Genomic DNA, 27,819 nt, shown 5'->3' on the forward strand with positions numbered 1-27,819 from the left:
GACTAATTTTGTGAAATTATGTAGGACAGTCTGATACCAAAAATTGTCTCTAATCAAAGATCAAGTCTGTCATTATTTAGCTTTCTATTTTTGCAAATTAATGGATTTTCTCAAATTTCTAAAATAATAAGCTCTTCATGATTATTCCCCAGCCCTATCACTCTTTTGTCTCATCAATTCCTTACAATCCGTGTTATTTAGCTTCTTACAGAATGCATGAAGCAACTTGGTCTCACCAGGGCAGCCTCCAAAGTATATACCAAAGATGGGACCACGATCCTTTCCTTATGTGATTTGGTTTTATGGGCGCTAGAGGAGTCTTTCATCCAGAGAGACACCGAGAAACAAAAGAAAGAGGCAGTTCCTGTTCAAACAAAGGAGACAACTATTAAAAGTATGAAAGGTTGGTTACATTCTATAAGATTTAGCTGATTCTACTTTTCATCATAAAAATGTTAAATGTGATTCTGTGACTAGGTCACCCCTTCTAGAATTACAAAATCACAGGAAGCTGCTCTCCTGTGAAATTGTCATATTGCTTTTACCTTGCAGAATGATAAGAAAAAGTTAACAATTAATGTAAATTTAGTCTTAGCACCAAAACAATAAATAAGTTGCCTCAAATTTATAAAATATATTTGACAACTTAGCTACTTTATGTAACATAAGCAGCTTTTGCTTTTACATTTAAAACCAAAATCAACCAGAGACCACTTAAGAAGGTGGGGCTGGATCAGTAGAATCTCTATTATTTGAAGAGAAGAGGTCCTCGCTATACCTCCTGCCTACAAGCTGCCCGCCCTTGCCCCTGCCTGTCTCCACCGCTCCTCTAAACTCCCAGAAGCACCGTGAAGGCACCTACCAGTATTGCAGCTCCTAGAACATGTATTATAATCTGTTTACATCTTTGTGTGTCTCATTAAACTGCATACAGCTTGAGGACAGAAACTGCGTCCCCAGCAACAGTTTGCTTAATACAAATGAGTCTTGCTCACAGTGAATCAGCGAGTGATCTCAGCTTTCCACTGTTGTACAGAGAGTCATGATTTGAAGATTAAGAACTTGGGTTTTGGAGCCGGAATTCCAGGGTTCGGATCCTACCTCTTTTCCTTTCTGGCTAAATGATCTTGGGCAAGTTGTTTAACTTGTTGTATCCCAGTTTCCTCATTTTACGAATTCCACACTGATAATCATGTAAATGTATACTCATTTGGTCCTCATAAATACAAACATGTGTTCATAAAACATATGAATAAGAGTTTATATATAAATGTATATGCCGCTGAGAATAATGCCTGGTTGATGTTTACTAAATATTTAATGAGTATTAGTGATCATTATTGTGTGTACAGTTGAGTAGAAAAAACCCACTCTTATTCCTGTGTGTCTCTTCTTTACTCTCACACACTTATCACATTCACAACACTTCTGACACACAGTGTGTGTGTTTTCTCCCCACACCAAACAGTTCTGCAACTGGTGTAGGACACCAGCTGGGTGTCCTACAATTTAACTCAGTCTTTCCACTCTCTACCTGGTTATAGCATCAGATCTCATGGGTTAAGAGCTCAGTCCCATAAGACTGCTCCCCATTCCATCCCCACTTAAGCTGTCCAGACCTGTGTTTCTGAACAATTGGTTTAAATTGGAAATTCCCATGATTCCTCCTTTCAGTTGGATTAATTTGCTCGAGCAGCTCACAGAACTCAAGGAAATGATCTACTTACTGTCTACTGGTTTATTATAAAAAGATATGATAAGGAATACAGATGAACATCCGGGTGAAAGAGATGAGTTGGGCAAGGTGTGTGGGAAAAGGGTACAGAGCTTCTCTGCTCTCTCCAAGCCTACCACTCTCCTACCATCTCCATGTGTTCACCAACTCAGAGGGTCTCCAAACCCTGTACTTTTGGGATTTTTAATGGAGATTTCATCATGTAGCCATGATTGTTCACTAATTCCATGTCCAGCCTCTCTCCCTACTCTGGAGAGTGAAGAGTAGGGTAGAAAATTCCAAGGTTCTAATCATGGCTTGGTCTTTCTGATGACCAATCTTCCTCCAAGAGTCTGCCCAAAGTCTCATTAGAAGACAAGATACTGGGGCTCCTGGGTGGCTCAGTGGGTTAAGCCTCTGCCTTCGATGCACGTAATGATTTCAGTGTCCTGGGATCGAGGCCCACATCTGGCTCTCTGCTCGCCGGGAAGCCTCTCCCCGCTCCCCACCTCTGCCTGCCTCTCTGCCTAATTGTGATCTCTGTCTGTCAAATAAATAAATAAAATTTTAAAAAGAAGAAGAAGAAGACAAAGACGATGACGGCAAGATACTGCTACCATCCAGGAAATTCCGAAGGATTTAGGAGTCTGTGTCAGGAGCCAGGATCAAAGACAAAATATTTGAACAAGAGATGCTCCTAGTGCTCTTATCACTTAGAAAATGACCAGTAGAAGTACTCTGCCAGGAACATAGGGCAGAGACTAATATATATATTTTCTATTATTTCACAATGATATTACTGTCCTCTTTTCTAATGAGTTTTTTAAAATAATTATGTCAACATTTAATGCCTAGCTAATCATTAAAGCATATAGTTTGGCCTTTATTTGGCATATGAAATATCTGATCTCCAGGTTCTAGAGGATTACAATATCAAAGACTCTTCTTTCAAATTGTTATTTAAAAGTTGCCTGGAAGTAATGGTATTCACGCTGGGTACTAAAAGGGTATGGCCATCCCTTCCCCTCTATAATCTAGAGGTTATCCTTGAATCAGGCTGGTTCATTAGTGGGTTGCCCCCTTTTACTGAATCTCAGCTTGTGTTATGCCACCAATTTGCATTGTGGAAAACAATTGCTATGGAGATAGTGGTAAAGGGCACAGGCTTTGGAGGCACATGGCCTGGGTTCTAAGCCTGACTCTGCTGCTACTGAGCTATGTGTTTAGCCCCCGTTACTCTGTAAAAGAAGAATGGACATACCTCAGAGTATCATTTTGAGATTTACCTGAGATAATGCAGAGGTCTTAGTGAAATGCCCAGTGTGTCGTAAGTTCTCAATATTGTTTGCTTCTTTTATAGGATACTGTTTGCTACCTCACAAATAACCCCCTTATGAAGACCCTGAAATAAATTTCTCTCAGATATCAGGACCAGAAAAGTTGTATCTTCTAAGAAATTTATCTCTCTGTGTGGCCCATGTGAATCTTGAAATTGTGTTTTCTTCTTTGCTTGGGCCCCTAGAATGTTCAGAACCCAAACGATTTAACTCTAGCAAATGAAATGTGTTGCTTTCATGTCCATTCAATAACAAAAATATTATCTAGCATTTTTTGGATGCTCGTCCAATTAAATAGACCAAACACCATTTATTCTAAGCACGTTCCTTTTTTTTCTTTTTTTTTATAGTTTTTTTTCTTTTTTTTATAAACATAAAATGTATTATTAGCCCCAGGGGTACAGGTCTGTGAATCGCCAGGTTTACACACTTCACAGCACTCACCATAGCACATACCTTCCCCAATGTCCATAACCCCACCACCATCTCCCTACCTCCCTCCCCCCAGCAACCCTCAGTTTGTTTTGTGAGATTAAGAGTCTCTTATGGTTTGTCTCCCTCCTGATCCAGTCTTGTTTCGTTTATTCTTTTCCTACCCCCCAAACCCCCCACGTTGCATCTCAACTTCCTCATATCGGGGAGATCATGTGATAGTTGTCTTTCCCTGACTGACTTATTTCGCTAAGCATAATACTCTCTAGTTCCATCCACGTCGTCGCAAATGGTAAGATTTCATTCTTTTTGATGGCTGCATAGTATTCCTGTGTGTGTGTGTGTGTGTGTGTGTGTGTGTGTGTGTGTGTGTGTATACACACACCACATCTTCTCTATCCATTCATCTGTTGATGGACATCTAGGTTTTCTTTCCATAGTTTGTCTATTGTGGGCACTGCTGCTATAAACATTCAGGTGCATGTGCCCCTTTGGATCACTACATTTGTATCTTAAGGGTAAATACCCAGTAGTGCAATTGCTGGGTCGTAGGGTAGCTCTATTTTCAACTTTTTGAGGAACCTCCATGCTGTTTTCCAGAGTGGTTGAACTAGCTTGCATTCCCACCAACAGTGTAGGAGGATTTCCCTTTCTCCACATCCTCTCCAGCATCTATCATTTCCTAACTTGTTAATTTTAGCCATTCTGACTGGTGTGAAGTGGAATCTCATTGTGGTTTTGATTTGTATTCCCTGATGTCGAGTGATGTGGAGCATTTTTTCATGTGTCTGTTGACTATCTGGATGTCTTCTTTGCAGAAATGTCTGTTCATGTCCTCTGCCCATTTCTTGATTGGATTATTTGTTCTTTGGGTGTTGAGTTTCATGAGTTCTTTATAGATTTTGGATACTAGCCCTTTATCTGATATGTCGTTTGCAAATATCTTCTCCCATTCTGTCAGTTGTCTTTTGGTTTTGTTAACTGTTTCCTTTTTTTTTTTTTTCCTTTTAATCTTCCCAACAGCAGAATAAGATAGATACTACTCTTCATTTAAAAGAAGAGGACACTAAGGCGTTTTGTCTTTGGCTTTACTCTATCACTATACTTCTTTCCTCCTTTCCTTGGTTTTCTTATCTCTTTATTTTTATTCCTCTTCAGAGTAGATATTTTAGTAAACCACCTCAGATTTCTTTCATATCTAGTAAAGCATAAGAAAAGAATTTAAAGTATATTTATAATCACATTACTTTAAATTATTTGGTTGCATATGAAATTTCTGATCATATTTATGTATTTGCATCTGGTTTAGGTATTACCTGTTTAAATTGACTCATTAATGAGACAGGAAATATTTTGAATAAACAAATTCAGGAGGCAAATTTATTCATTATTTATCGTGCATTGGTTATTGTGCCATTTGTTTACTAGAAAACCAGAGAATGAAAGTGAAAACCAAATTGTTTCCAAAGTCTGTGACATCCGATAGTTTGGATGGTATAGATAAGTCTCTGCTCACCCTCGTCCTCAGAAATCCCATTGCTATCTGGGTATCCTGCGGTGAACCATTTCTATCTCCAAAGAGTAAGTTTTTTGTTTTCGTTTGCTTTCAAGCAAGTATATAAAGAAGAGAGAAATAAATTTTATGTCACCATAAGAAAAGAATTAAATGTGTATAATGCCAACATAATAACATCACATTTATGCAAAGAACAGGAAGTCCATCAATTAACATGTGCACAAGGATAGCTGTACTATATTTGTACAGTTGCCTGTTTTTTCTTACTGGAATGGAGTATTCTGCATGGAAAAATGTCCAATTTAGTTGATAAAGAGATCCTTGGTCTATAAGACTGAGAATAATGGTATACATTAGAAAATAACAAATGAGTTTAATTCACACTGAAGACGACCTGTCTGCACATTTTCATTTTTAAGAATTGCACCCTTTAGGCAGTAGGTGGATGTTTAAAAAATGAATGGTTCCAAGCCAGGCTTTCATCAGCTCCAAATAGTTTGTGGAAGTGGAAAATGAAATATGGCTATTGCATATGGTAAATCTATATAATAAAACAGCACTGTTCTTCTTCCCCCCTTCTCCATTCCATAAAGAAATGCCTTAAGCCCTGTCATCTTTCAAATGAGGTTTCTTTTAATGACCCTTACCTTTTAATTACTTGTTTCTAATTGAATCTATTTCTTGGAGCAGAAAGTTCTTTATAAATTATTGGCTTGCGTGATAAATTACTGTTGATAACACAATGCAAGATAAAAAACCATGTATTTTTTCTAGCTTTGCAGAAAGCAGAAAAAGTAGAAAAACAGAACTGGTTAAAAAAGGACAAAATTTTGGCTGATCTAGACACCATGAAACACAAAATGAGACTGTTAAAAGGTCAGTATGAACTAAATCAAGTATCACCATGTTTAATTCTAAATGTAACCCCAATTTGCTGGAAGTTTTTTCCTACTATTAGATACCAGATGTTTAACTGAGCACTATAAATATTGTGTCACAAAAGTCACTTGAGCAAGTCTAAAACCTAATATATCTTTTGGTACTGATTTTATATTTGTAACTTTTATATTAAAATGAATACCACATGAATTATATGTAAATTTTTAAAATTAGGAGAGTATCTGGGTCATCTAACCCCTATGTTAGGATTGAAATAGTTGCTGAAGTAACATTTTGTGGGCTCTGGAATTAGTCCTTAAACAAAACTTTTGGTCTATTCCTTAGGTATTGCTTGGAAAGAAGTTTGGGGGTTGTTTTTGTTTGCCTGTTTGGTGGTTTGGTTTTATTTTTTTTTCCTAAGATTTATTTATTTATTTGAGAGAGAGAGCATGTGCACAGGGGAGGGCCAGAGGAGGAGGGAGAGAGTCTTTTGTTGCTGTTGTTTAGTTGAGAGAGAGAGAGAGAAAGAGAGAGAGAGAGAGAGCGAGCACAAAGGGAGAGGGAGAAGCAACTCCCTGCTGCTCCATCTTAGGACCCTGGGATCATAACCTAAGCCAAAGGCAGAGGCTTACCTGACTGAGCCACTCAGGCGCCCCTGTTTATTTTATGATCTGAGTGAGAAGTACTGAATTTTTCAAAGGTCAGTATCAGCAGGGCTTCTTCAAGTTAGGCAGCATAAGATATGCTATTCACAGTCAAAGTGATCAACTGGCAGTATTTGTTCTCCTCTTTCATTCTCTCTGTCATAGAATCTTAGGTTCTAGACGTTATACAATTCCAAACACTTGAGATTCCAGATGGTTCTTTGGGGAGAAACAGTGTATTATGGACTTTAGTGTATTATAGTCTAGAAAGGAATACATTTCAGGCTCTGTCATTGCTCTGACAGGATTTCAACTCCTAAGTAGACACACTGTCTGTTGTCAAAAGCATGTGAATTTTACTTCAATAAGCAACACAACTAGTTGTAAGTGCCCTAAATGGAAATCTGGGTTGAAATAACTATTATTCAGTTCTTTCCAAAAGAATTATTGGGTCTACATGAAAAACATCTATCATGACTGGTAATCTCTGCTATTCTAACTACTACACATTTTCACCAAAATGTCCCTTGGGCATGTCCAAAACTAAAGTTTTCATATCACCACTCCAATATCTCCTTCATTTCTTCTAGCAGTGGGCCCTACCACCATCCACCCATGTGTTCCATCTTAGAAACCTGGGAGTTATCCTTGGCATCTCCCTCTCTCTCACTTTCTCGAAGCAAACAGCAGTAAGTCTTGTTGCTTCCAACCTATCTTCTCAAATGAATCTGGTCTCCATCCTCAACTGTGTTATCTAAAGTCTAGCTATTGTCATCTATTCCTTGGATTACTATAACAGCTTTGTGACTTGATTCCCTGCTTCCAGTCTTGATAGTAGTTTCTATTCTATGCATAATGGGGACATTCTGAAGCTGGAGTGATCAGGCAAAAATACAAAGCTGTCATGGTACTCCAGGCATAAAACCTTTCAAAGTTTCCTATTATCTTTCAGACAAAGATGAAACTCTTCAACTTGTTCTTTCATGATATGGTCCTGTGTAAGCTGCTCTCTTTCTTTGTTCTCTCCACTCCACCATTTGGACTATTTTTCAGTCCTGGAGACATATCAGGAGCTTTCTTAACTCCAAGAATTTGGCACAATTTAGTTTCCTCTGCCTCAACTTTTCTCTCCCTTGTCCTTTTGGATTGCTTCTACTGATTAAATGGTTTTCAGCTTGCTTGTTATTTCTTCCTAAACTTTCCCTTTTCCACATTAGGAATAATGCAGTTTATCACACCTTGAACTTCCCCTCTGATAATCATTATTACATTAATATAATTACCTGGTCATGTGACTATCTTCCCCATGTTACATTATAAATTCTACTACCTTCTTATTTGTGCTGTGAATACTTGTAGAAGGACTGAATTAAAGAATGAACAGAATTTCAACCATTCATTCCACTGAGTTTTCTAAGGTCTATTTCTGTATCAAATTAAATCAATAAAAACCAACATACTGAAAATAACACCAGGCAGAGCTGCCTTTACTGTATTCTGATTTTATATTATGTCTTCAGCTTTCATTATAATTATTAAAAAGGCATTTATTTAAAAAAAGCATTTAAAGTTCAGTCGGTATCATCTGCAGTATCACTTTTGATAGATGTCAGATGGTGTCCATTATGGAGCAATCCATTAATGAAATTTCTCTTAGAATTTAGTGCTAAGATAAATCTTGTCTCTACTGACAAACTGTTATATTTTCTGCTATTAAATGTAAATTCAATACATGCATATAAAATACCTACTCTGAGGAAGAACTTTTCTAGTTGTCGGGATTATGAAGATAAATAAGAACAAGTCAAAGTCCAGTTAACTGTAGTCCCTGTTGGATGATGAGCTTCTTGGGGATTGGATGGAAGAGCAGCTAAGTAGATTATTTTCCATTATTATAACCATTGGTGAATGCAACAAGTATTGATTAAGCATATATAAAGTACTGTGCTAAGCTGATTTTACAGTTCATTTGTAAGTGTGGTCATTGCTAGTATTAATAACAATACTAGTAATGACTTTGTAGGGTTTTATGATGAAATAAGAAATGTCAAGTATTTACTGCATGTGCAGCACATAATAAATACTCAAATATTAGAATAAGGGTTACTAAAAAGGCAGCCCATTTTCTGACTTGGGGGTCTTAAAAAATGATCAGTGAAATGAAGAAATGGCAGATTACGCCAAAGTATCACATTTATTATAAATAAAGGTGATGCTGGGGCATTTTATTTAGTATGAGAGCTGAAGGGATTTGCCGACTAAAACCTCAGGTGAGGTGGACTTACCCTCCCAAGCACAGATAATGCTGAACCGGGGTGGGCCTCTGATCAAGGGAGAGGGGGTAGGGGAGCTGTCTGGGTGAGATTTACAATTTGAAAGAATAGCAAAGCACTCACGTTCTCTAGGTTTCCTTATTAATTGTTAGCTATTATTGTTACTTTCCCCGGATCTCATACGAACTAAAATAAGATATATGGAGAATGTAATAGGAAAATAAAATAATTTAATCAATACATTTTTCTTGGTTTCAATTTGTATTCTTACCTACATAAATAGTAGTTTGTTATGAACATCTTTCCCTGAACCAAAACCTTTTATGATGAATTTATGTCTCTTTATGAAAATTATAGTGCAAATGCATTCATTTTTTTTAAGACCATTAGAAGCAAGTTGACAAAAAACAAATAAAGCATAATGGTTTTTGCTCTTTTCCTGCATTCAAATCTTGGCTTTTAAGAGTGTAAATGATAAACTACTGCTGAGCTCTCTTTGGTTGAGCAAAGTTTTAGTGTTCAAAAGGCACTATAAATAAAATATTTATGTGTCATAAATTAGTGTCGTCTACTCTTTATGAATAGAGTAAGCTAAAAACTATATTTGCGTAAATTTGTGTTATGTATTTTTCTTGTACAACTATGGTCTTCTCCAAAGCTCATAACCTAATGGCATTGCCACTGTAACTCATTGGCTGACTGATTCAATTATGTTTTCTCTACATCCATAAATTGCATAGAATGCTTATTAGGTACGTAGAATTCTGATTTCCCTGAAAAGTCATTGCTGCCATTTATTTTTATTGCTTGATCTATTTCCACAAACTTGAGCTTACAAGAGTGCAGTTGCTTTATTCTCTGCAAATACTAAATTGTTTTCAGAGTTCTGTTTGTAGTCATGGTCTGAAAATCTGCATATTAAGACTCCCTTAGCAACAAAAAAAGGACTCAATTTGATGTTAGTATTTCCATTATTTTATCCACCTCAGCATTACTTTCTCAAAGAAGCCTTCTCTGGCACTTCAGACTAGGGTGGCGGCCCCTGTGAGATACTTTTAGAGATCCTGTTCTCTGGAGCAGCAATTGCAATCAATTATTGGTATAATCATTTCCTTGACATCTGCCTTCCCCACCAAACTCGAGACAAGGACTAAGTCTTGAACATGTTTGGATTGGCCTCATCTAGCCCAATCCCTGATTGACAGCTGGTGTGCAGCATAAGTTTCTAGAAGCAACATGCGAAAGAAAGCATTATCATTACTTAAGAAGTTTAGGAATCAGTATGAGACTCAGTGTGAGTTTATCTTCAACATGGAAAAAGAAAACAATTTTGTAAGTATGATTTTTAAATCTCTTTTATAATTTTAAGTGGACTAGCTGGAAGAATGCATACATTTAAATCAACACACTTATTAAATAATGCGTATTATTATTTGGAGTACAGTATTCCGATAAAAATTTTCTCTTACCACAGCTTTTTAACAACCTAAAGGGCACAGCAGAGGTGTCAGAAACTAATCGTGCTTGTGGGTATTATTAGATGGAGAAAAAGGCCTCCTGTCTCTTGGGTTAATATTATTTTAGAAGTACTTAATCCCCAGGCTGCTAAGCTAATTGTTGGGGAAAGCCTTATTATTAGTAAAGAGAACAAAACATATGTTCCATGACTGGAAGAGATGATGGACTATATAGGTCATGGATTCTATTTGACTAAATTACCACTGAACCATATCGTGCAGGAGAGGCCCGGGCCACTGTGGAAGTCAGCATGTTATCTTTCTTTTCCATCTGTACAGTGAATATGCATATCCTGGCTATTTGAAGCCTCAAACTCCCATATGAAGAGGCATTGTTAGATATTATTACCTTAGGCATATTTGCTTTTATGATATATTTAGTATTTTAGCCTATGCTCCCAAGTGGAATGATTTATGCATAGAACGCCAAACCAATTTATTTGAAATCTGAAAGCCCATCTTCAGAAACAACATTACCAGGGCCTTCTTTCCCCAGGGCGGCGAGTAGCAGCATGTCAGCCAGCCGCCATGGTTCCCAACAAAAGTCCCATGCAGCCGGTGGTGGTGGAGGGAGGCTGGACTGAGCAGACTCAAGAGGAAATTAAACTCATGGATCTCATAAGACATACAGAGGTACGTTCTTCAGGACTCCAGACATTAAAGACTCTGCCTCTTTAATAAGGTAGTATTGAATTTTAAAATTAAGCTATTAATATGTCCTCAGCATCTGGTCAGTTATGACCAAATAAGCATATGCCAAGCATTGAGTTGGCATTTGGAGAGTAGTTATCTGAAAGAGAGCTAGCTCGTATGAAAGTCTGTTTTGTTTGAATGGAGACCAAAAATTATGACCTTAGCAAAGAAGAGAAAAAGGCCCAGTGGATATGTACAAAGGTAATTATAATAAGTGTAGTCAAGTTGAGCCTTATGGCTTCATTGCTCATCACTCCTAAGGGTATGTCTCAATATGTAGAAAGAGCAAGGAGCAAAATACTAATTGCAATGGAGACATTCAGGAGTGAGGAATTCAAAAAGCAGTTTCAGTCCAATTGGTTAATCAGTCAGGATTGCCAGACATAAAAAAGTTGAGAAGAGAAAGGTCAGCTGTTGAGAGAGGACTGGGGATAGAGACCTGGGAAAACTTTTTGCTTTGTGAAGTTTTTCATCAAAATGATATGTTCTTATTTAATAGAGTTTCTCAAATCGTGGAATGTGTTCAATCTAAATCTTAGGTGTGTGCCCACGTCAAGGTTACTAGAAAAAAAAGAAATTGACATTGCTAGAAATATGACTTCTTGCCAAGCTAAGAAGGATAAATCACTGACCAGGGAATGAATGCAAAGCATTGAACTAGGACATGCTTGAAGTAAGATGAAAAGCTTCCTGGCAGGGATCTGGCAAATTATAAGGCTGGCTGCTGTATTTTAAAAGACAGAGAGTGAAGACTCAACAGTCATGCACATTCCCTTAAGATTTTTTGTTAAAGAAAATGATGTTGTGATTCTAATCAAAAACTCATTGGTTAGATGCAGAGAAATTGCTCAGTAGGAGAAACACCACATAGAAATCCAAAAACACATCTCCATTCATTCTCCAAATTGTAAATGAAAGTGAAGTGTTTTGCCAAAAAAAGTACCTTATTGTTACTCCAAGGGTTATTATTATTACCACCTTCCTGGTGGCTCACAGAAGCAAGTGGAATTCATAGAAGAGTCCATGATGGGAGAGGGTAATACACTTCCTAAATTTTTTTTTTAAGATTTTATTTATTTATTTGGCAGAGAGATCACAAGCAGGCAGAGAGGCAGGCAGAGAGAGAGGAGGAAGCAGGCTCCCCTAGAGAGCAGAGAGCCCGATGCGGGGCTCGATCCCAGGACCCTGAGATCATGACCTGAGCTGAAGGCAGCGGCTTAACCCACTGAGCCACCCAGGCGCCCCCACTTCCTAAAATTTTTAAAATATTATTTGCAATCATGAGTGTTTCTGTTTTCATCACATTCTTCATACACACACTAGCCGGGCAGTTCTCTAACCCTGGTATTCGCTGGGCTTTTCTTATCAGGCGCACCTTTCTGCAGTTCAAGAACCACAAGCCAAGAGAAACTCTCCAGTTGAAACTACACGTATCGCACTCGGACAGAGCAGCCTGTATCAGCAACCGAATGCAAAACGTGTGTGGATTTATCTAAATGGAGGCAGACCTGAAGATGGCACTTACGCCTGGGGCAAAACTATTTCAGAGGTAAATTTGGTGTGAAAGGAGATGGCTTCGTACGCTTGGATTCAATTCCCAGCTCGGCATTTCTAGACTGTCAGGTTCAGCAAATTATTTTTCCTCTCTAAACCTCATTTTCTCATCTGTAAAATGGGAGTATGACTCTCCTAACAGGGTGGATATAATGATTAAATGAGCTTAATGCTGTCTGACATGTGTGTGAATCAGAATATGACACCTGGCTAGGAGGGACCAATGATAATTAAAACCACTGTAGCCAAAGAGGAAAAATCTAAATTTTAAAAAAGTAAATAGTTTTCCTGTTGTGTTTAAAACCTGATTCGCAAAAGCGTGATTTTTTTCCCCATCAGGAATTATTCACTAGATATGTTTTCTGTAGGGAAAACAATAGTATTCTTAGAGAAAACCTAATCATGTTCTTACTGCCCAGAGTCCTGGAACTGTGGCAAGGTTTCCCCTTTTCCAAAGTTAAAACACTGACTAAGGAAATGTCGAGTAGCAGTTCATTAATTTTTGTAATATCAAGGATGTAGTTGGAGCGCCTAGGTCATTCAGACAGTTAAGCCTCTGACTCTTGATTTCTGCTCAGGTCATGATCTCAGGGTCGTAAGATGGAGCTTCATGTCTGCTTGTCCCTCTCCCTCTGTTCCTCTCCCCGTTTGCACCCCCTCTTTTCTCCCTTTCTCTTTCTCTTTCTCAAATAAATGAATAAATAAATAAATAAGGATATAGTCCTAAAATTTGACATTTTGCCTTAGTCTTTACATAAAAACTTCAGGCAACTAATGAATGGATTTTGGTAGACTTTTAAAAAGTCTTGTGGTGATATCTCAAATAATTAGCTTTTTTTTAATTTTGTGAAATGTTTTCATATAATTTTTCTGAGTCAAGAGGGAGTCATATAAGTCAGATGCTGGTTGGAGGGAAGGACAAGACAAGGCATTAGACTGATCTGGAGGAGTTCATGGAAGCTCATAAGGGCAAATAGAGTAGGAGGTGCCCCTCAGAAGAGTTCTAGAACTTTATCCCGGGGATTTTTAATGAGTTTATACAAAGAAATATTTGGTAAGAATATTTATCACAAGGTATTTATAACACAGATATATTAGAAATAATTTAAACAGGCATCACTGAGGATTTGGTAATTTATATACATAGGATAGAGTATTGACTCTATCCTATGTACTATATGTACTATATGTACTCTATGACTCAATTAAAATCAACTTTGGAAAGAATAATGACAATTGTCGATGTTCCAGACTAAGTGAAAGAAGCATAACATAAGGCGTGTGGAGTTGGGTTCTGTATATACACATGCATACACTTAGAACAAAAGATGAAGCATTTTATTTTTTGCAAGTAGTTATCGGATGGTCTGATTGCTGGTGAGCTAATAAAGGTGCTGTTTCTTTCTGGTGTATTTTTCTCTGTGTTCTAGATCTTGTAATGATGAATTCAGATTGTAAGAAAAATGTGTGAGCTAAGGAATCTGACATTCCTCTCAGAGAAGTACTAGCAGCACGTGATCAAGGTCAAATTAGCAGTGCAGGCAGGAAGTTCAGTAGGAGTTCAGACAAGGGGAACGCTGCCCACCTGGGGTGAAGGAGAAAGGCTCCGCAGAGGAATCAATCAGAACCTCTGATGAAACATGAGAAATGGGTAAGACTTAATATCTTAATGCTTCAGAAAAAGCATTAATAAGGATGAGGGCACTGAACACAAAGGTATGGTTGTTAGGATTCATAAATCATATTACATGGATAGTGCTTGGACCCAGAAACAGGGAGAGAGACATACTTCTGGAGATATAGTTTAGAAGCATATGAGGGACCCTGCAGGCTATCTAGATGAGTTTACTTGGGCTGCTGTAACAAAATATCATAGGCTGCATGGCTTAAACAACAGAAATTTAGTTCTCACAATCCTAGAGGCTGGAAAGTCCAAGATCGAGGTGCCAGCAGGGTTGGTTTCTGAAAAGGACTCTGCAGCCACACCTCACCACTTTGTGTCCTCACATAGCCTTTCCTCCTGGCATATGTGGAGAAGGAGATCTCTAGTGCCTCATCCTCTTCTAATAAGGTTGCAGTCCTGTCATATTAGTGCCCAACGCTTATGACCTCATTTAATCTTGATTACCTCCTTAAAGGATCTTTCTCCAAATATAAGCACATCAGGGGGTTAGGGCTTCAGCCTGTGAGTTTTGGGGAGGATACAGTTCAGTCCACTACGTGTTTGAGCCACTAGCTTTCTCTGAGTAAGGTAATGGTAGGGCACAAGCAATGTGTTACGGAGCTTGATGTGGTCTCAGTATGTAGAAAGATACTTAGGAAATGTCTAGAAATCTTCTGCGTATTGTTTCTTTCTTTCCTTTACTAAAAAAAAAGTTATTTCTGATATCTATCCTTTTCTTTCCCATGCTATCGTTTTTGTATTTGGAGACTTGCATGAGATCCTTTGTGATCAGTTAGAAATGTTTCCATCCAAGCTATCCGGCTACAAAGAATACATCTGGAGAGGGCACTGTGTGTGAAACAAATAGACAACAAGAAGAGTCGGACTCAGATTTCACTGGGGAGTCTGGCTAACACCACCAGCTCCAAAGAAACTCCGTTTCAATGGTTGGTTGGTACTTTTTACAGCGAGACGAGGAACAGAACACATTTCAATGTGCTTCACTCGACTTTCTGTAATAAAACCCCCAGATGGTATTTGAATCCCCTCTAATGCAGACTTTCTCTCTGCTTCTTTCACTGCTGTGGCTATTCTGGATGATTTAACCACATTCTTCCTACCCACTCTTTGAACATTGCTAGAGCAACTCTCGTCTCCAACAGGCACAGGCTCATCCGTCATCAGTGCACTAAGGCGGCTCCCTCTCCAGGGTTAGTGGCTCGTTCCTCAGGGCCGGCGTCTTTCTCTGATTTATGGTTGCCCAACCCCTCTTCTACGGTCCTGAAGCGTTTGTCTTCTCCCATCCCTGCAACATCTCTTTGATTCTACAGAATCTCAAAACCAGTGTTTTCTCTCTCAGTTGTACACAGCTCTCCATGCATAAGCAGAATCTGAAAGCATGGGAAACAGGTCCTTGTGATTTGTCGAGGCAAGTACCTCAGGCCCGCAGGGAGTCTGCAGTAGTCCTGTGATGCCCATGTGGCCTATCCTGAGGAGACCAGTCTCTGAAAACTAAATCCCCAAAATAGATTGTGAGTGAGAACTATGCACAGAACATCGTTCCTTATCACGAGCTTTTGTTATTGCAAAATTATAAACATACATTTAGATGACCCACTGTAAAGATGATACCTGGTAAGTTTAGATACATGTGAAAAACTAGGAATTAAGAATGTCATTGAAGATCATAAGCTGACTAGATATTGTACAGCCTTTCTGTACTGAAAATGCCTTATTTCAGATTTATTTTTAAAGATTTATTTATTTATTTATTTATTTGACAGAGAGAGATCACAAGCAGTCAGAGAGGCAGGCAGAGAGAGAGGAGGAAGCAGGCTCCCCGCTGAGCAGAGAGCCCGATGCGGGGCTCGATCCCAGGACCCTGAGACCATGACCCGAGCCGAAGGCAGAGGCTTAACCCACTGAGCCACCCAGGCGCCCCTCAGATTTATTTTTAAAGAATTTTTTGAACTCATTAACTTTGTCTCATGTAAATAGATCTTTGTGAAAACCAAGTGAAATAGCCATATATTTAATTCATATTTTGCATTTAGTATATGTTTTTTATTAAATAACATTCATTTTTCTAATTATAAGTAGCACATACAATCTTAATAAATAAAATAGTGACATTTTAGTGGTAGAGTTGGGAAAAACTTAAGAATTACCTTTATGTAAGATCTTTTCAAGCTACGGTAGTTTTTCCCAGAGACCTGTCCATACGTATTTTAGGACAGTTCCTCATTGCTCCCACCCCAGATAGAAACCCAGTTGTTAAATTGTTGGTTGTCTTAAAGCATAAAAGTGAAAGAACGGCCATGGACTGAATTGTGCCTCCCATTCCCAAATTTTTATGCTGAAGCTGAACCCCCAGTGTGACTGTATTTAGAGATATGGCTTTTAGGAGGTATTTAAGGTTAAATGACGTTAAATAAGTGTGGAGTCCTAACCTGATAGGATTTGTGGCCTTTGTAAGAAGTGGAAATGAGAGTCCTCTCCTTCCACCATGTGAGGGCACAAAAAAGAACCAGAGAGCTGTCACCAGAAATTGAACCAGCCACCACCTTACTCTTGGATTTCCCAGCTTCCAGAACTGCTAGAAATGAATTTTTGTTGTTCAGGCTGCCCAGTCTATGATACTTATTTTGGCAGCTTGAGCAGACTAAGCCAGTGACTATTGTTATGGAAAATTTAGAGAAATCAAAAGAAAAACCATGAGACTCAATTGTCATCTCTACGAATTTTTTGATTATTTGAATAACATTTGTTTTGTGTTCAAATTATATAAAAACATGTAATCACTGAATTAAAATTAGAAAAAGAAAATGCACCAAGAGGGAAATGAAAATTCTGTCACCCACAAATCACCAGTTGTAATTTTAGTGGCTATATTTCTGTGGTTGCTATAAAGTTATAAATTTTTTTTGCCATTGTGATCATAACAGATCACATGGTATATATAATTTTGCAACCTGCATTTTTCACCTAAGAAACTGTTGCAACTTTCCCCCATATATTTAACATTCTCTAACAAAAGAATTATTTTTAATGGCATGATAATCTTCTATCAAATGGACAGATTATTATTTATTCATTCAGTTTTCTATTGTTTCCATTTTGGTTCTTTCTAATGTTTTGCTGTCATAAAGCATGTTCCAATGGATATATATAAAATTATATGATATATAACCTAACATATAATCTAATATATAATATAATTATTCATACATATATATTTAATATTCTCATTATTTCCCCAAATAAATTCTTAGAAGGATTGTTAGGTCAAATTATGTAAACATGCTTGAGAACTTTGGTAGCTGTTGCCAATAGTGAATGAGAGTTTCTGCCTACCTGTTGTATACATGAGGTGTTAACAATGTTAAATGTAGTCATTTAGAAAAATGTATTTGCAGGTTTGACAGGAGGGAATGTTATATCCATGCATTAGTTTACATGTCTTTAGTTGCTTTTATAAGTGATTTCGATTTGATTTGACTTGACTTGACTTGATTTATCATTTATCAGTTATCTGTGAATTTCTTGTTAAATCCTTTGCTATTTTTCTATTGGACATAGTTTTCACACTGATACGAATTTTCTTTTTTTAAAGCAATAAGACTGTTACATGTAATTTTATTAGGTTTATTGTAACAAATCTGCAATTTTGTCTATGGTTTTTTTAATGTATAGAAGTTAATGTATTTTAAAAGTTTGTTCTTTGCTTTTAAGTGTTCTGATAGTCTTTTACTATCCTGAAGTCATATGAAGAGTCATCAGATTTTCTTCAAATTTTTTATAATTTTGCCTTTTTCGTTTACTTTTTAAACTGTGTGAAACTCTCTTCTTCTGTAAAATTTGACTGAAGCTACTTGTCTGCTTTATTTGTTGGCTTAAAATTATTATCTCAGCCCTACTTACTGACTAATCCCAGCTGAACTGGACTACAAATGTTATAATATGATAAATTCTTAATTAGCTTCTGCTCCTAAAAAATCTAATGTATCTAACACTTCTTGAATTATTATAGCTTTATATTTTGCTATCTGATAGAAATTGCCTATTGTACTTTGTTTTCAGATTTTACTTGAATATCCTTACATGTTGATGCTTATAGATGAATTTTGGAATTACATTTCAACACCTAAAAATCATCCTGCAGGTGTTTTGACTGTAATTGTATTAGGCTATTAATAAATTTCATAAAAATCAACACCTTTCATGATATTCAATCTTTGCAGCCTGACTGAATTCTGTGGCATTGTTTCTTATGTGTTTGTGTGTCTATATATATGTATATATACATATATATGCTTTTTTTGTCCTTCAGTAAACTTTTGTAATTTTTTAAAAAGATTTATTTTTTTATTTTAGAGGGAGAGAAAAAGAGAGAAAGAGAGTGCATGGGGGTGAGTAGGGCAGGGGCAGAGGGAGAGGGAGAAAGAGAAAATCTCAAGCAGACTCCACACTGAGCGGGGGAGCTCCACGTGGGGCTTGATCTCAGGATCCTGAGATCATGACCCGAGCTGAAATCAAGAGTCAGAGCCTTAACCAACTGAGCCACCCAGGAGCCCTGCATCGCACATTTTAAAATAATTGTCATTCCTAATTTGTTTTTTGTTAGGATGGATTTTCAACTCTATTTTCTAAACGCCTATTTTTGTGAACAAAAAAACTATCAGTGTTTTATAATTTATTTTATGCTTGGCCATTTTATTAAGCATTTTTCTCTCATTATTAATATCTTACTCGATTCACATAAATTTTCTAAGAATAAAATCATATTAAGTTCACATGATTTTGTTTATTCCTACAGATGAACTACTTCACTTATTCTGATTTTAGGTTTTATTGCATTGGTTATAATCATAAAAATAAATGTTCTTAACAAAGGAAAACCAAAAAAACAGCATCTTTTGATCTCATGGATAACTAGAAAGTTGGAATGCTTTGTTTTCTCTTCCTTGCCCATGTCCCTTTGATGCTTTGCATTTTTACTTCATTTTTTTCTCTGTGAAGACTTTAAAATTGTTAATTCATTTATTTTCTGACCACTTTTTTATAGCAGTTATATCTCATGTTCTTGTGGTCTCACTGCTTACTATTAGTCATTTCATATTATGACTTTCCCATAGTAAAGGAATTTCATTCATTTCTTAATAATCTGAAATGTATGTAGGTGATATGTTTTGTGAGCTTTGTATACATTAGGATATCTTTTGTTGCCTGAAACAAAAAGTAAAAATTCAGCTGGATACAGAATTCTTACATTAAAAACTTTTCTCCTAAAAACTTCGTATTTTATTCCATTTTCTTTGGCATTCATTTTTGCAGAAAAAAAGGTCTAAATATAACTGAATTTTCCCCCCATGTCTGAAATTCAGACTTTTCAACTCAATTATATTTAAGTGTTAGTCATTTTTTTATTAACTTTGCCTTGTCCTAAGTTAGCCCATTTGATCTGAAAATATGGGTCTTTGTTGGGACAGAAAAATTTCCTTCAATTTTTTTTAATAGTTGCTTAAGTTTAATTTATTCTGAATTCCTCTCCAGTAACACCAATAATGTATAGGTTTAATATCTGATGTCTTGACATTCCAGATGTTTAACCTTTCTCTCCTAAAATTTATGTCTTATGCTTTCTTTATATCCTTTGAGATTTTCTCCACTTAGTCCTCCCTAATACTGATTTGATTTTCTACAATATTCAGTCTGCTCGTTTTCTGCTTTCAAGAGAGATTTTAATTGTACTATTGAGTCTTTTATTTCCTTACCTTCTCTCCTCTTTTCATTTAGCTCTCTATTCATCCCAGTTGGAAACCCTGTTCCTTCTCTTACTAGCTGTGTGACCTGGGTTAAGAAATTTAATCTCTGTTCTCCAATTTCATCATCAATAAAATGGAGATAATAAGTCTTTCCAGAGAATGAAATCAGATTGTCCTTGGAAACTTGGAAACTTTTAGAAAAGTTTCTATCCCATAGAAATGTGTCAGTAGGGGGGCCTGGGTGGCTCAGTGGGTTAAAGCCTCTGCCTTCGGCTCGGGTCATGATCCCAGGGTCCTGGGATCGAGCCCCACATCGGGTTCTGTGCTCAGCAGGGAGCCTGCTTCCTCCTCTCTCTCTGCCTGCCTCTCTGCTTACTTGTGATCTCTGCCTGTCAAATAAATAAAAAATAAAAAAATCTTAAAAAAAAAGAAAAGAAATGTGTCAATAAATGTTAACTGCTGTTATTGTTCCCGTCATCATCATCACTATCGTCATCATCACGTCTGCCCATGCCTCAGTGATACTTCTTTTCTTTAAACTGCTGTCATCTCATCAAACCACATGGCCTTTGTGCGCATGCGCATGTCTGTGTTTACAGAAGCCATATTTTATTGGATTTTGGGAAAACCCAATACAGATATTCTCTAAAATGTATTTCTGCTGTAAATATTTTACTGATTCTTCCCCTTGAATACAGTGTAAAACATACAGCTTTTTATGTTGTAGAATACTTTCACAAGCCTCATATTGTTGCTGCTGTTAATTTTTTATCTATACCTCCTTATACAAGGAGAGATTTTTTGACAGAAAACAGACAGGATCGATCAGTTCTCTTTGGTTGCCCTAAATTTTGACTTGGTAGCTGTCAGGATCCTCTACTGGATCTTCAGACCGCATGCTGGTTCACATGCACAGTATGGAGTCAGACCGCTGCTGACTGGCCGTTACCTAGCAGGATGGCTAGGGCTAGATCTGAGACCACTCTCCCACTGTTCTTCTCTGACGATCTGCAGAAGGGAATGTATTCTTGGGTAATTTCAATTCTACTCAATTCAATTCACTCATCCCTTGCCCAGAGTAGTGGGTGGAATCTGCACTCTCTGATTACATTGTCTCATCACTGTCTTGTCTTGCTTCACATTGCTGATTCATTTTCCATATGCAAGGTGTCATTATGTGCCCAGTTCTGCCCCCTGCCAGGCCTCATTTTCGTGAGTCATAGCCTTTAAGTAGATCTATCTTTGTGGTTCCTGTCGACGTGGTTCCTGCATTTTGGAGGAACAGGCGTTTGGCATATATGGGAGGAAAAAGTCATATAGGCAAATGTGTAGAAACCTCTAATTTTCCTCCTCCTGGCTTTTATTATTCTGTCTTAAAGTCTTATTCACACGTTCATGGAACTGCCTTTAGGGGTCTGACAACATATTGACTGATCTTTCTAGTACTGTTGACACTGTAAGGACCTATTCAGAGGCTTCCATCAAGGTTAAACAATAACCCTGTTGTTTAACCCTTAAACTGTCCCTGCTCCCCTTCCCCCAGGGGACTTACTTAAAAACAAGTCCCGGAAACCAGCCCCAGGTAACAGCCCAAATACAACGGTGGGTCAGGCCAGGTGGAGACATCCGATCAGTGGGGGGATGCATACTGTCTCCCTAGTTACCAAGGAGTATGGGCCCTGCCCTTTGGGCACCTTTTGGGCGCCAATTCTAACCAAGGTGATAGGCTAGGTCAAATGTCTACTATAGGGTAAATTGTAATTCAATTGGTCACTTATGTGTGACCTAACATCACTGTGGAGTTTCCTCTGTGTGTTACAATCTCATTGGCCACCTGTGCGGGGCCAGGCCCAACCACATGGCCTTTGCCCTTAAAAGCTAGTCTGTGAAACAGAGAAAGGTCGCCCTCTCTTGTAAGAGGTGTGGCCCCGAACGTTCAGTCTGATTCTTGATGCTTGGCGCGGAATAAAGCTTTGCTTGACCTTCGCTTTATATCAGTCTCGCTCCTTTAATAACGGACCCATTATTGGGGGACCTAACAACACTTTGTATCTCTATATATTTTTTTTTTGAATATTTCAGGGAAAACTGAGAAAAACTGAGTAAGGCTCTTATAGATAGTTTTTAAATTTTCCAAATTAAAAAGGGGGAAAAAAAAGACTTCCTAATCATAGAATCAAAGAGGTCTTAGATAAAAACTTCGACTTTATAGTTGAAGGGTCTCTTCTTATAGAGAAGTTGCCTGACTAGTCTGAGGTCATGGAGAAGCCAGAGGCCTAGGCCACCCCATCTCTGGGTCAGTGCTTTTGTCCTTCAGGTTCCTTGCTTTTTGGAACAAAGAAACAAACAAAATTACTTTCTGCTATTTTGACAAGTTTAGATTCTCAAGTCTCAAGATTCTCTCTAGATTCTCAATTGTCTTTCATATTTAGGCATTTTTTTAATAGCAAGATGCCTTCTTCCACATGGAAATAGAACTACAAGGAAAAATCCACTAAGAGCACTGAAGTTCTTCATTGTTAAAGCACTTCGGGGAAATTTCATATGCTCTTCTTCCAGCTCCTTCTATACCTCTTTCTAAAAATTACAAGTAAAATAAATATTCAACCTGGGATAATAGCTCCCTTAAAGGAGTTGATTCTTTAAGACTTAATTATTGTTGTGACATTTCACGTTCCAAAACGTCAGTCCCTTTGTGTTTCAGCTGCTGAGTGACTGCTCCTCTCGTCTTAAAATGGTCCGCCCAGCCACAACACTGTACACACCTGATGGAGAACCAATTCACTCATGGGACGACATAGAACGAGACATGGTCATCTGCGTTTCCACAGGACGTGGCTTTATAACCCAAAAAGGTATGGGAGGCAGTCTCTTTTCCATTGAGTTTTTGAAGAATTAAAATAGTCTTCTCTTTAAAGAGCTTGCTTTCTGAATTTTATATCCCATCGTGATGCTTTTTAATAATTACCTTCTTCCACACTTTTCTACTCGGTGTTGCTAAAGTTAAATTTATATACTTTTGTGCTGTTGACATTGTTTGCACTCAAGAATTCAAAGTTCTGTTACCCTTGAGCCTTATCCAAGGGGCTTATTTTCAGAAATTCTAAATGGCCCCATTTGAATGTGTTCCCTTAGCATAAACCCTGAGGAAAGGAGGCTCTGTTGACTTCCTACTTTCAAGTTATTTAAAACTTAATGGTTTATTAATTGCAACTATACAGTTTGCAGATTTTTTTAAAGATTTTATTTATTTATTTATTTATGCATGAGCAGGGGGAGGAGGGGCAGACGGAGAGGGACAAGCAGAGTCTAAGCTGAGCAGGGATCTTAAAGGGGGGCTTGATTCCAGGACTCTGAATCATGACTTTAGCCAAAGTCAGAAGGCTTAACTGACCGAGCCACCCAGGTGCCCCTGCAGATTTCTTTTTTTAATAATAAGAATATATATGCTCATTTTAGAAGTAATAGAAATGGAAAAGAACATATATTTGTTATTAAACCAACTTTTGTCCTTTATCCTGTTTGCCTGAGGTATTTAAAGCCCCTTTCTGGGGGTAGGTATACATTAATGAAGACATAATTTTTAGGAATTCTGAAGAACATGATATCACTTTAAAAGAAATCAAAAGATTAGGAAGTGAATCACCTGGGATCCCTAAAAGAACAAATACTAGATTATTTCTTCTTAAAAGTCACCATAAAATTGTTATTACTGTGTTATATGTAAGGTACAGAAACCAGAACCTTTAAAACAGCTGCAATCATATCTTTACATTTAGCCCAGAACAAAAGTATAGGAATAAAGACTGAAATGTAGGAAGACAAGGACTTATTGGGATGTCTAGCACTGCTGTCAGGGATGCCACAACTATTCTTCCAGTGCCATCCTACATCAAGGAAGAGGCTCTAATCTTTGTATTCTTTCTAGGCTGTTGTCCTCATCACTCACCATTACCCACCACCCCAGCTCTTGGTGACCCTCATTACACTTAGAGGAACACACCGATTTGGGGGTTCTTATCATTAGTGAGTATTAGTTGACAGTCTTTGTGTTCCCAAACTATGTAGCCTTATAAAAGAAATATAAGCCAAGATTCCTTCCCCCAAAGAGTTTTCAATCTAATTAGGAATATGAACACACTTGAAATATTGCAGTACAATTGAATAGTAAACAAACAAGTGGTGCAGTAGGAAGAACTTTCCCATTTTCTTCATTATTTATGCTTAATCTTTTATACTCTTGGGATGGTCTTCTGTTGCCTGGCCCCTACCCTCCTGGCCTCATTGTGTTCTTTGGGCCTTTCTGATAAATAAAGCTAACTATGCCTCAGGCAACTGGCCAAAAGGATATCCAAAACACAGAGAGAAATGTAGGCCCCCTTGCCAGAAGCAAGCTTGTTACCAAGAAATACTGAAGGAGAGAGAGAAAACAAGAAATGCAAATGTTACTTTCCCTACCATTTTCTTCCATGTTAGCTTTGTGGTCGAAGGACAAGGCTGTGTAGACAAACGTTTATTTTTACATCTTCAGTTCTGTGACCACATGGATTACTATGATGTGAAAGTCGATTCTTTTCCTCAGAATGTAGGTTCCCATGTTACCTTCCTGGTGAAAAGGTTAGTGGTTTTCCCCAGTTGTCTTAAGTTCTTTTCCATGCGTGATATGTATTCTAGGAAATCTGACTGATAGAAAAGTTTAAGCTGTTCTTTAGAAATTTGCTTCACGGGGTGCCTGGGTGGCTCAGTGGGTTAAAGCCTCTGCCTTTGGCTCGGGTCATGATCCTGGGGTCCTGGAATTGAGCCCCACATCGGTCTCTCTGCTTGGCGGAGAGCCTGCTTCCTCCTCTCTCTCTGCTTGCCTCTCCGCCTACTCTCTCTCTGTCAAGTAAATAAAATCTTTAAAAAAAAAAGAGAGAAAAAAAGAAATTTATTTCGCTATATGAGTTGCCATTTACTGTTTCTCCTGGAATAATTAAATTAGAAATAATTTTTAATTAGAAATCTAAATATTCAGGATGTTTTTAAAAAGAGGAGAGAAAGGCTACTAGCACACACGTACACACACATGTATTTATGTATTTATTTACAAAGGGACAATTAATCATTCCACTCAAAATTTTGCTGTGACCTACTGGCTTAACTATGAGGTAGAAAATAGGGCAGGCTGGCAGTTTCAAAACTAACCACTCTATAACTTATTTTATATACTATAGTGTGAAAACATTTAGCATGTGAAAGTCAGTCATCAAAGGATCACACTGGGTTTTTGAAAAATGGATTTGTTTTGGCAAAACAAATCAGATGCTGTTAGAATGATTTCTTTCACAGAAACCCCCAACAAAATTAAAAGAGTGCTTTATGCCATTTGTCATCGAATTAGAACACTGTTCACACTACTGTGTTTACCGTCTTTTCACTGGGTTCAACTTCTAGACCACTCCCAGGTTAGCCTCCCAATTCAGGCTTTGTACAAAGCCTGGAAGGAAGCCCTCTCCAGAAATGCCATTCTGTAGAAATCCAAAGAATGTTAACACGTATCTGATGTGATAAGCAAGTCAAGTGTGTAATGAGAGAGTCCAGGGTGGGAGTCAAGGATTTCTGAGGGATCTTTGAGTTTTCATCATCTTGGACTTTTTAATTACTTTCTATAAATACATGACATGTCTCTCAAAATAATCTTTTTAACAGAGTTAAAGCAACTGATGGAGGTCAGGGCAAATTATGCCAGAATCCGAAGGCAGCAGGGCCCTGAAGCCACAAACATCGTGCTGTCACAACCTGACAAGCTGCAATTCCTGGTACATCTACACAGTTAATTTCTATGAGAGCCATCGCATTTTGTGCTGTATTTTGCTGGGCGTAAACTATGTGTATACAGTCACATGCTTGCTATGGTATGACAAGTATTCATCCTTTCTAATTTTGTATCACATCTTTTAAAAAAAGTTATTACCCTCCACATTTTACATAGAATGGCATTTGATGCCTCAAATATGTTCTTGGAGAGGCAACAAAACTAGGCAAAATAATGTCAATAAAATAACTATCTTAGATCTATTTTCTTCCAGACAAAACCAGGAAACTACTATTATTATTGAAAAATAATTTAGCAGAGGCAAGTAACATTTTGTATATATATATTTACACACACACACACACACACACACATAAACACATGTGTAATTTATATTTGCTTGTTATAAATACATTGTATGTATTTATATATGTAATTTAGTGGAGGCAAGTAGTGTGTGTGTGTGTGTGTCTGTAATTCAATAATAAAATAGACTGTTTGACCACCTAACACTAAATTTGACCTAAACCGACATTTTCCTGGTTAGGCCACCATATTTTCCAAGCCTTCATGTTAAAATCTTTTATTTACTGAATAAAAATGAAATACCACAAGAATCAATTTTTCCTCCTCCAATTTCCCTTCAGTTTGGCCTGTAGTAGCAATGCAGGACTCTACAGAACATGTTGTTTCCAAAAGCAAAGCTGGGTAATTCCAGACTAAGCTCAGCAAGCAAGAGTCATAGACTGTGTCCTCAACACAGAATTTAGAGAAAGGATCTATGCACTGTTAAAAAGAAAAGTCACGTAAGGAGTTAAGGGAGCTCCTTAGCAATCTTAGAAAGGAACACTATAGGAAAAGAAGAGAAAAACCTATCTGTTGTTGTTGTTTTTTTAAATTTTTTTAAATTAACATATAAGGTATCATTAGACCCATGGGTACAGGTCTGTGAATCATCAGGTTTACACACTTTACAGCACTTACCATAACACATACCCTCCCCAATGTCCATAAGCCCCCCACCCTCTCCCTCCCCCCCTCCCCCCAGAACCTATCTGTTAATTTCTTCCTGCAATGGAGAAAGAATCTGTTGTTGTTGTTGGTGGTGGTGGTGGTGTTTTAAATAGCAGTGACAAAGCAGAGTTTGGTTTCTGATCCTGGTCGAAAATTTCCAGAGAACTGTTCTTCTCTCTCTTCCTCTGAAAGCCACTCACAGCTCTGTCTGAGTATAAATTGCAACCTGGCTAGGTGTGTACAGAATGGCTCAGCTGACTCACTCCTCAATCCACCATCATCATGGGATGCAGTAGATCATGTCTACTGAAGGGGGGCTCTTGGTTATCGCTGCAAAAGGCCTAGTATTTACTCCCAGTCTGCAAATCAGTAGGGCTGCATGAGTAAATTCCTGCTGCTTCCAACACCACTAAAAGGAGAGCACATTGAGGTGAAATTTCACGTTACATCCACAGCAATTTGCCCTTTTGCAGACACTGTTGTACAACGTTAGAGATGGGAAGGCATTCCAGAACGGCCTGTGACACACAGGAGAGAAAGATTGCATGTGACCCCCATTTTTCTTTTTCTTTCTTTCTTTCTTTCCTTTTTTTTTTTTTTAAGAAGAAAGTCAAAATAAGAAAGGTTAAGGAAGTGCTCCAGGTCAGAAAGCAGGACAACAGGATTCTTACCTGCTGGGCCTCTGCTGAGAACACCTGGATCACAATCCCCATAGACAAAGAACTTCGTTTTTTTTTTTTTCTTTCTTTTTTTTTTAATTTTCTCAAATTCTTTGAAAACAAAGACATTTCTCTGGGTGCAAAAGTACCTATCATTTTGCTGCCAAAGAAAAGTTGATTTGCTATGAAAATGGCATAATTTCACCCTGGATCAAATGTGCAAATTCTTGTGAAGTCTTCACTGTTGCATGTGAATACGCCTGAAGCGAAAATTGGCAATATCACACAACGCTCTATCAAGTACCAGGAGACATAAGGCAAAACTCTTAACTGAACTTTTCTATTACTAGTAAATGGGATTTTAG

The 27,819-nt window shown here is 37.7% G+C and overlaps 1 protein-coding gene across 1 annotated transcript in view; it reads left to right on the forward strand.

The window, feature by feature from the left end:
• Positions 1-25,803, forward strand: part of LOC111149926 — a 270,882-nt gene extending 245,079 nt beyond the window's left edge. The window contains exons 24-30 of the mRNA XM_022507207.1: positions 202-394; positions 4,912-5,064; positions 5,774-5,875; positions 10,809-10,945; positions 12,375-12,554; positions 22,692-22,842; positions 25,676-25,803. Of these exons, the coding sequence (XP_022362915.1) occupies positions 202-394; positions 4,912-5,064; positions 5,774-5,875; positions 10,809-10,945; positions 12,375-12,554; positions 22,692-22,842; positions 25,676-25,803 (1,044 nt within the window). The remainder of the gene's footprint in view (positions 1-201; positions 395-4,911; positions 5,065-5,773; positions 5,876-10,808; positions 10,946-12,374; positions 12,555-22,691; positions 22,843-25,675) is intronic.
• The last annotated feature ends 2,016 nt before the right edge of the window (positions 25,804-27,819 follow it).

The sequence above is a fragment of the Enhydra lutris genome, unplaced genomic scaffold (assembly GCF_002288905.1).
Source record: "Enhydra lutris kenyoni isolate GAN:26980312 unplaced genomic scaffold, ASM228890v2 scaffoldscaffold22, whole genome shotgun sequence".
NCBI classification, from domain to species: domain Eukaryota; kingdom Metazoa; phylum Chordata; class Mammalia; order Carnivora; family Mustelidae; genus Enhydra; species Enhydra lutris.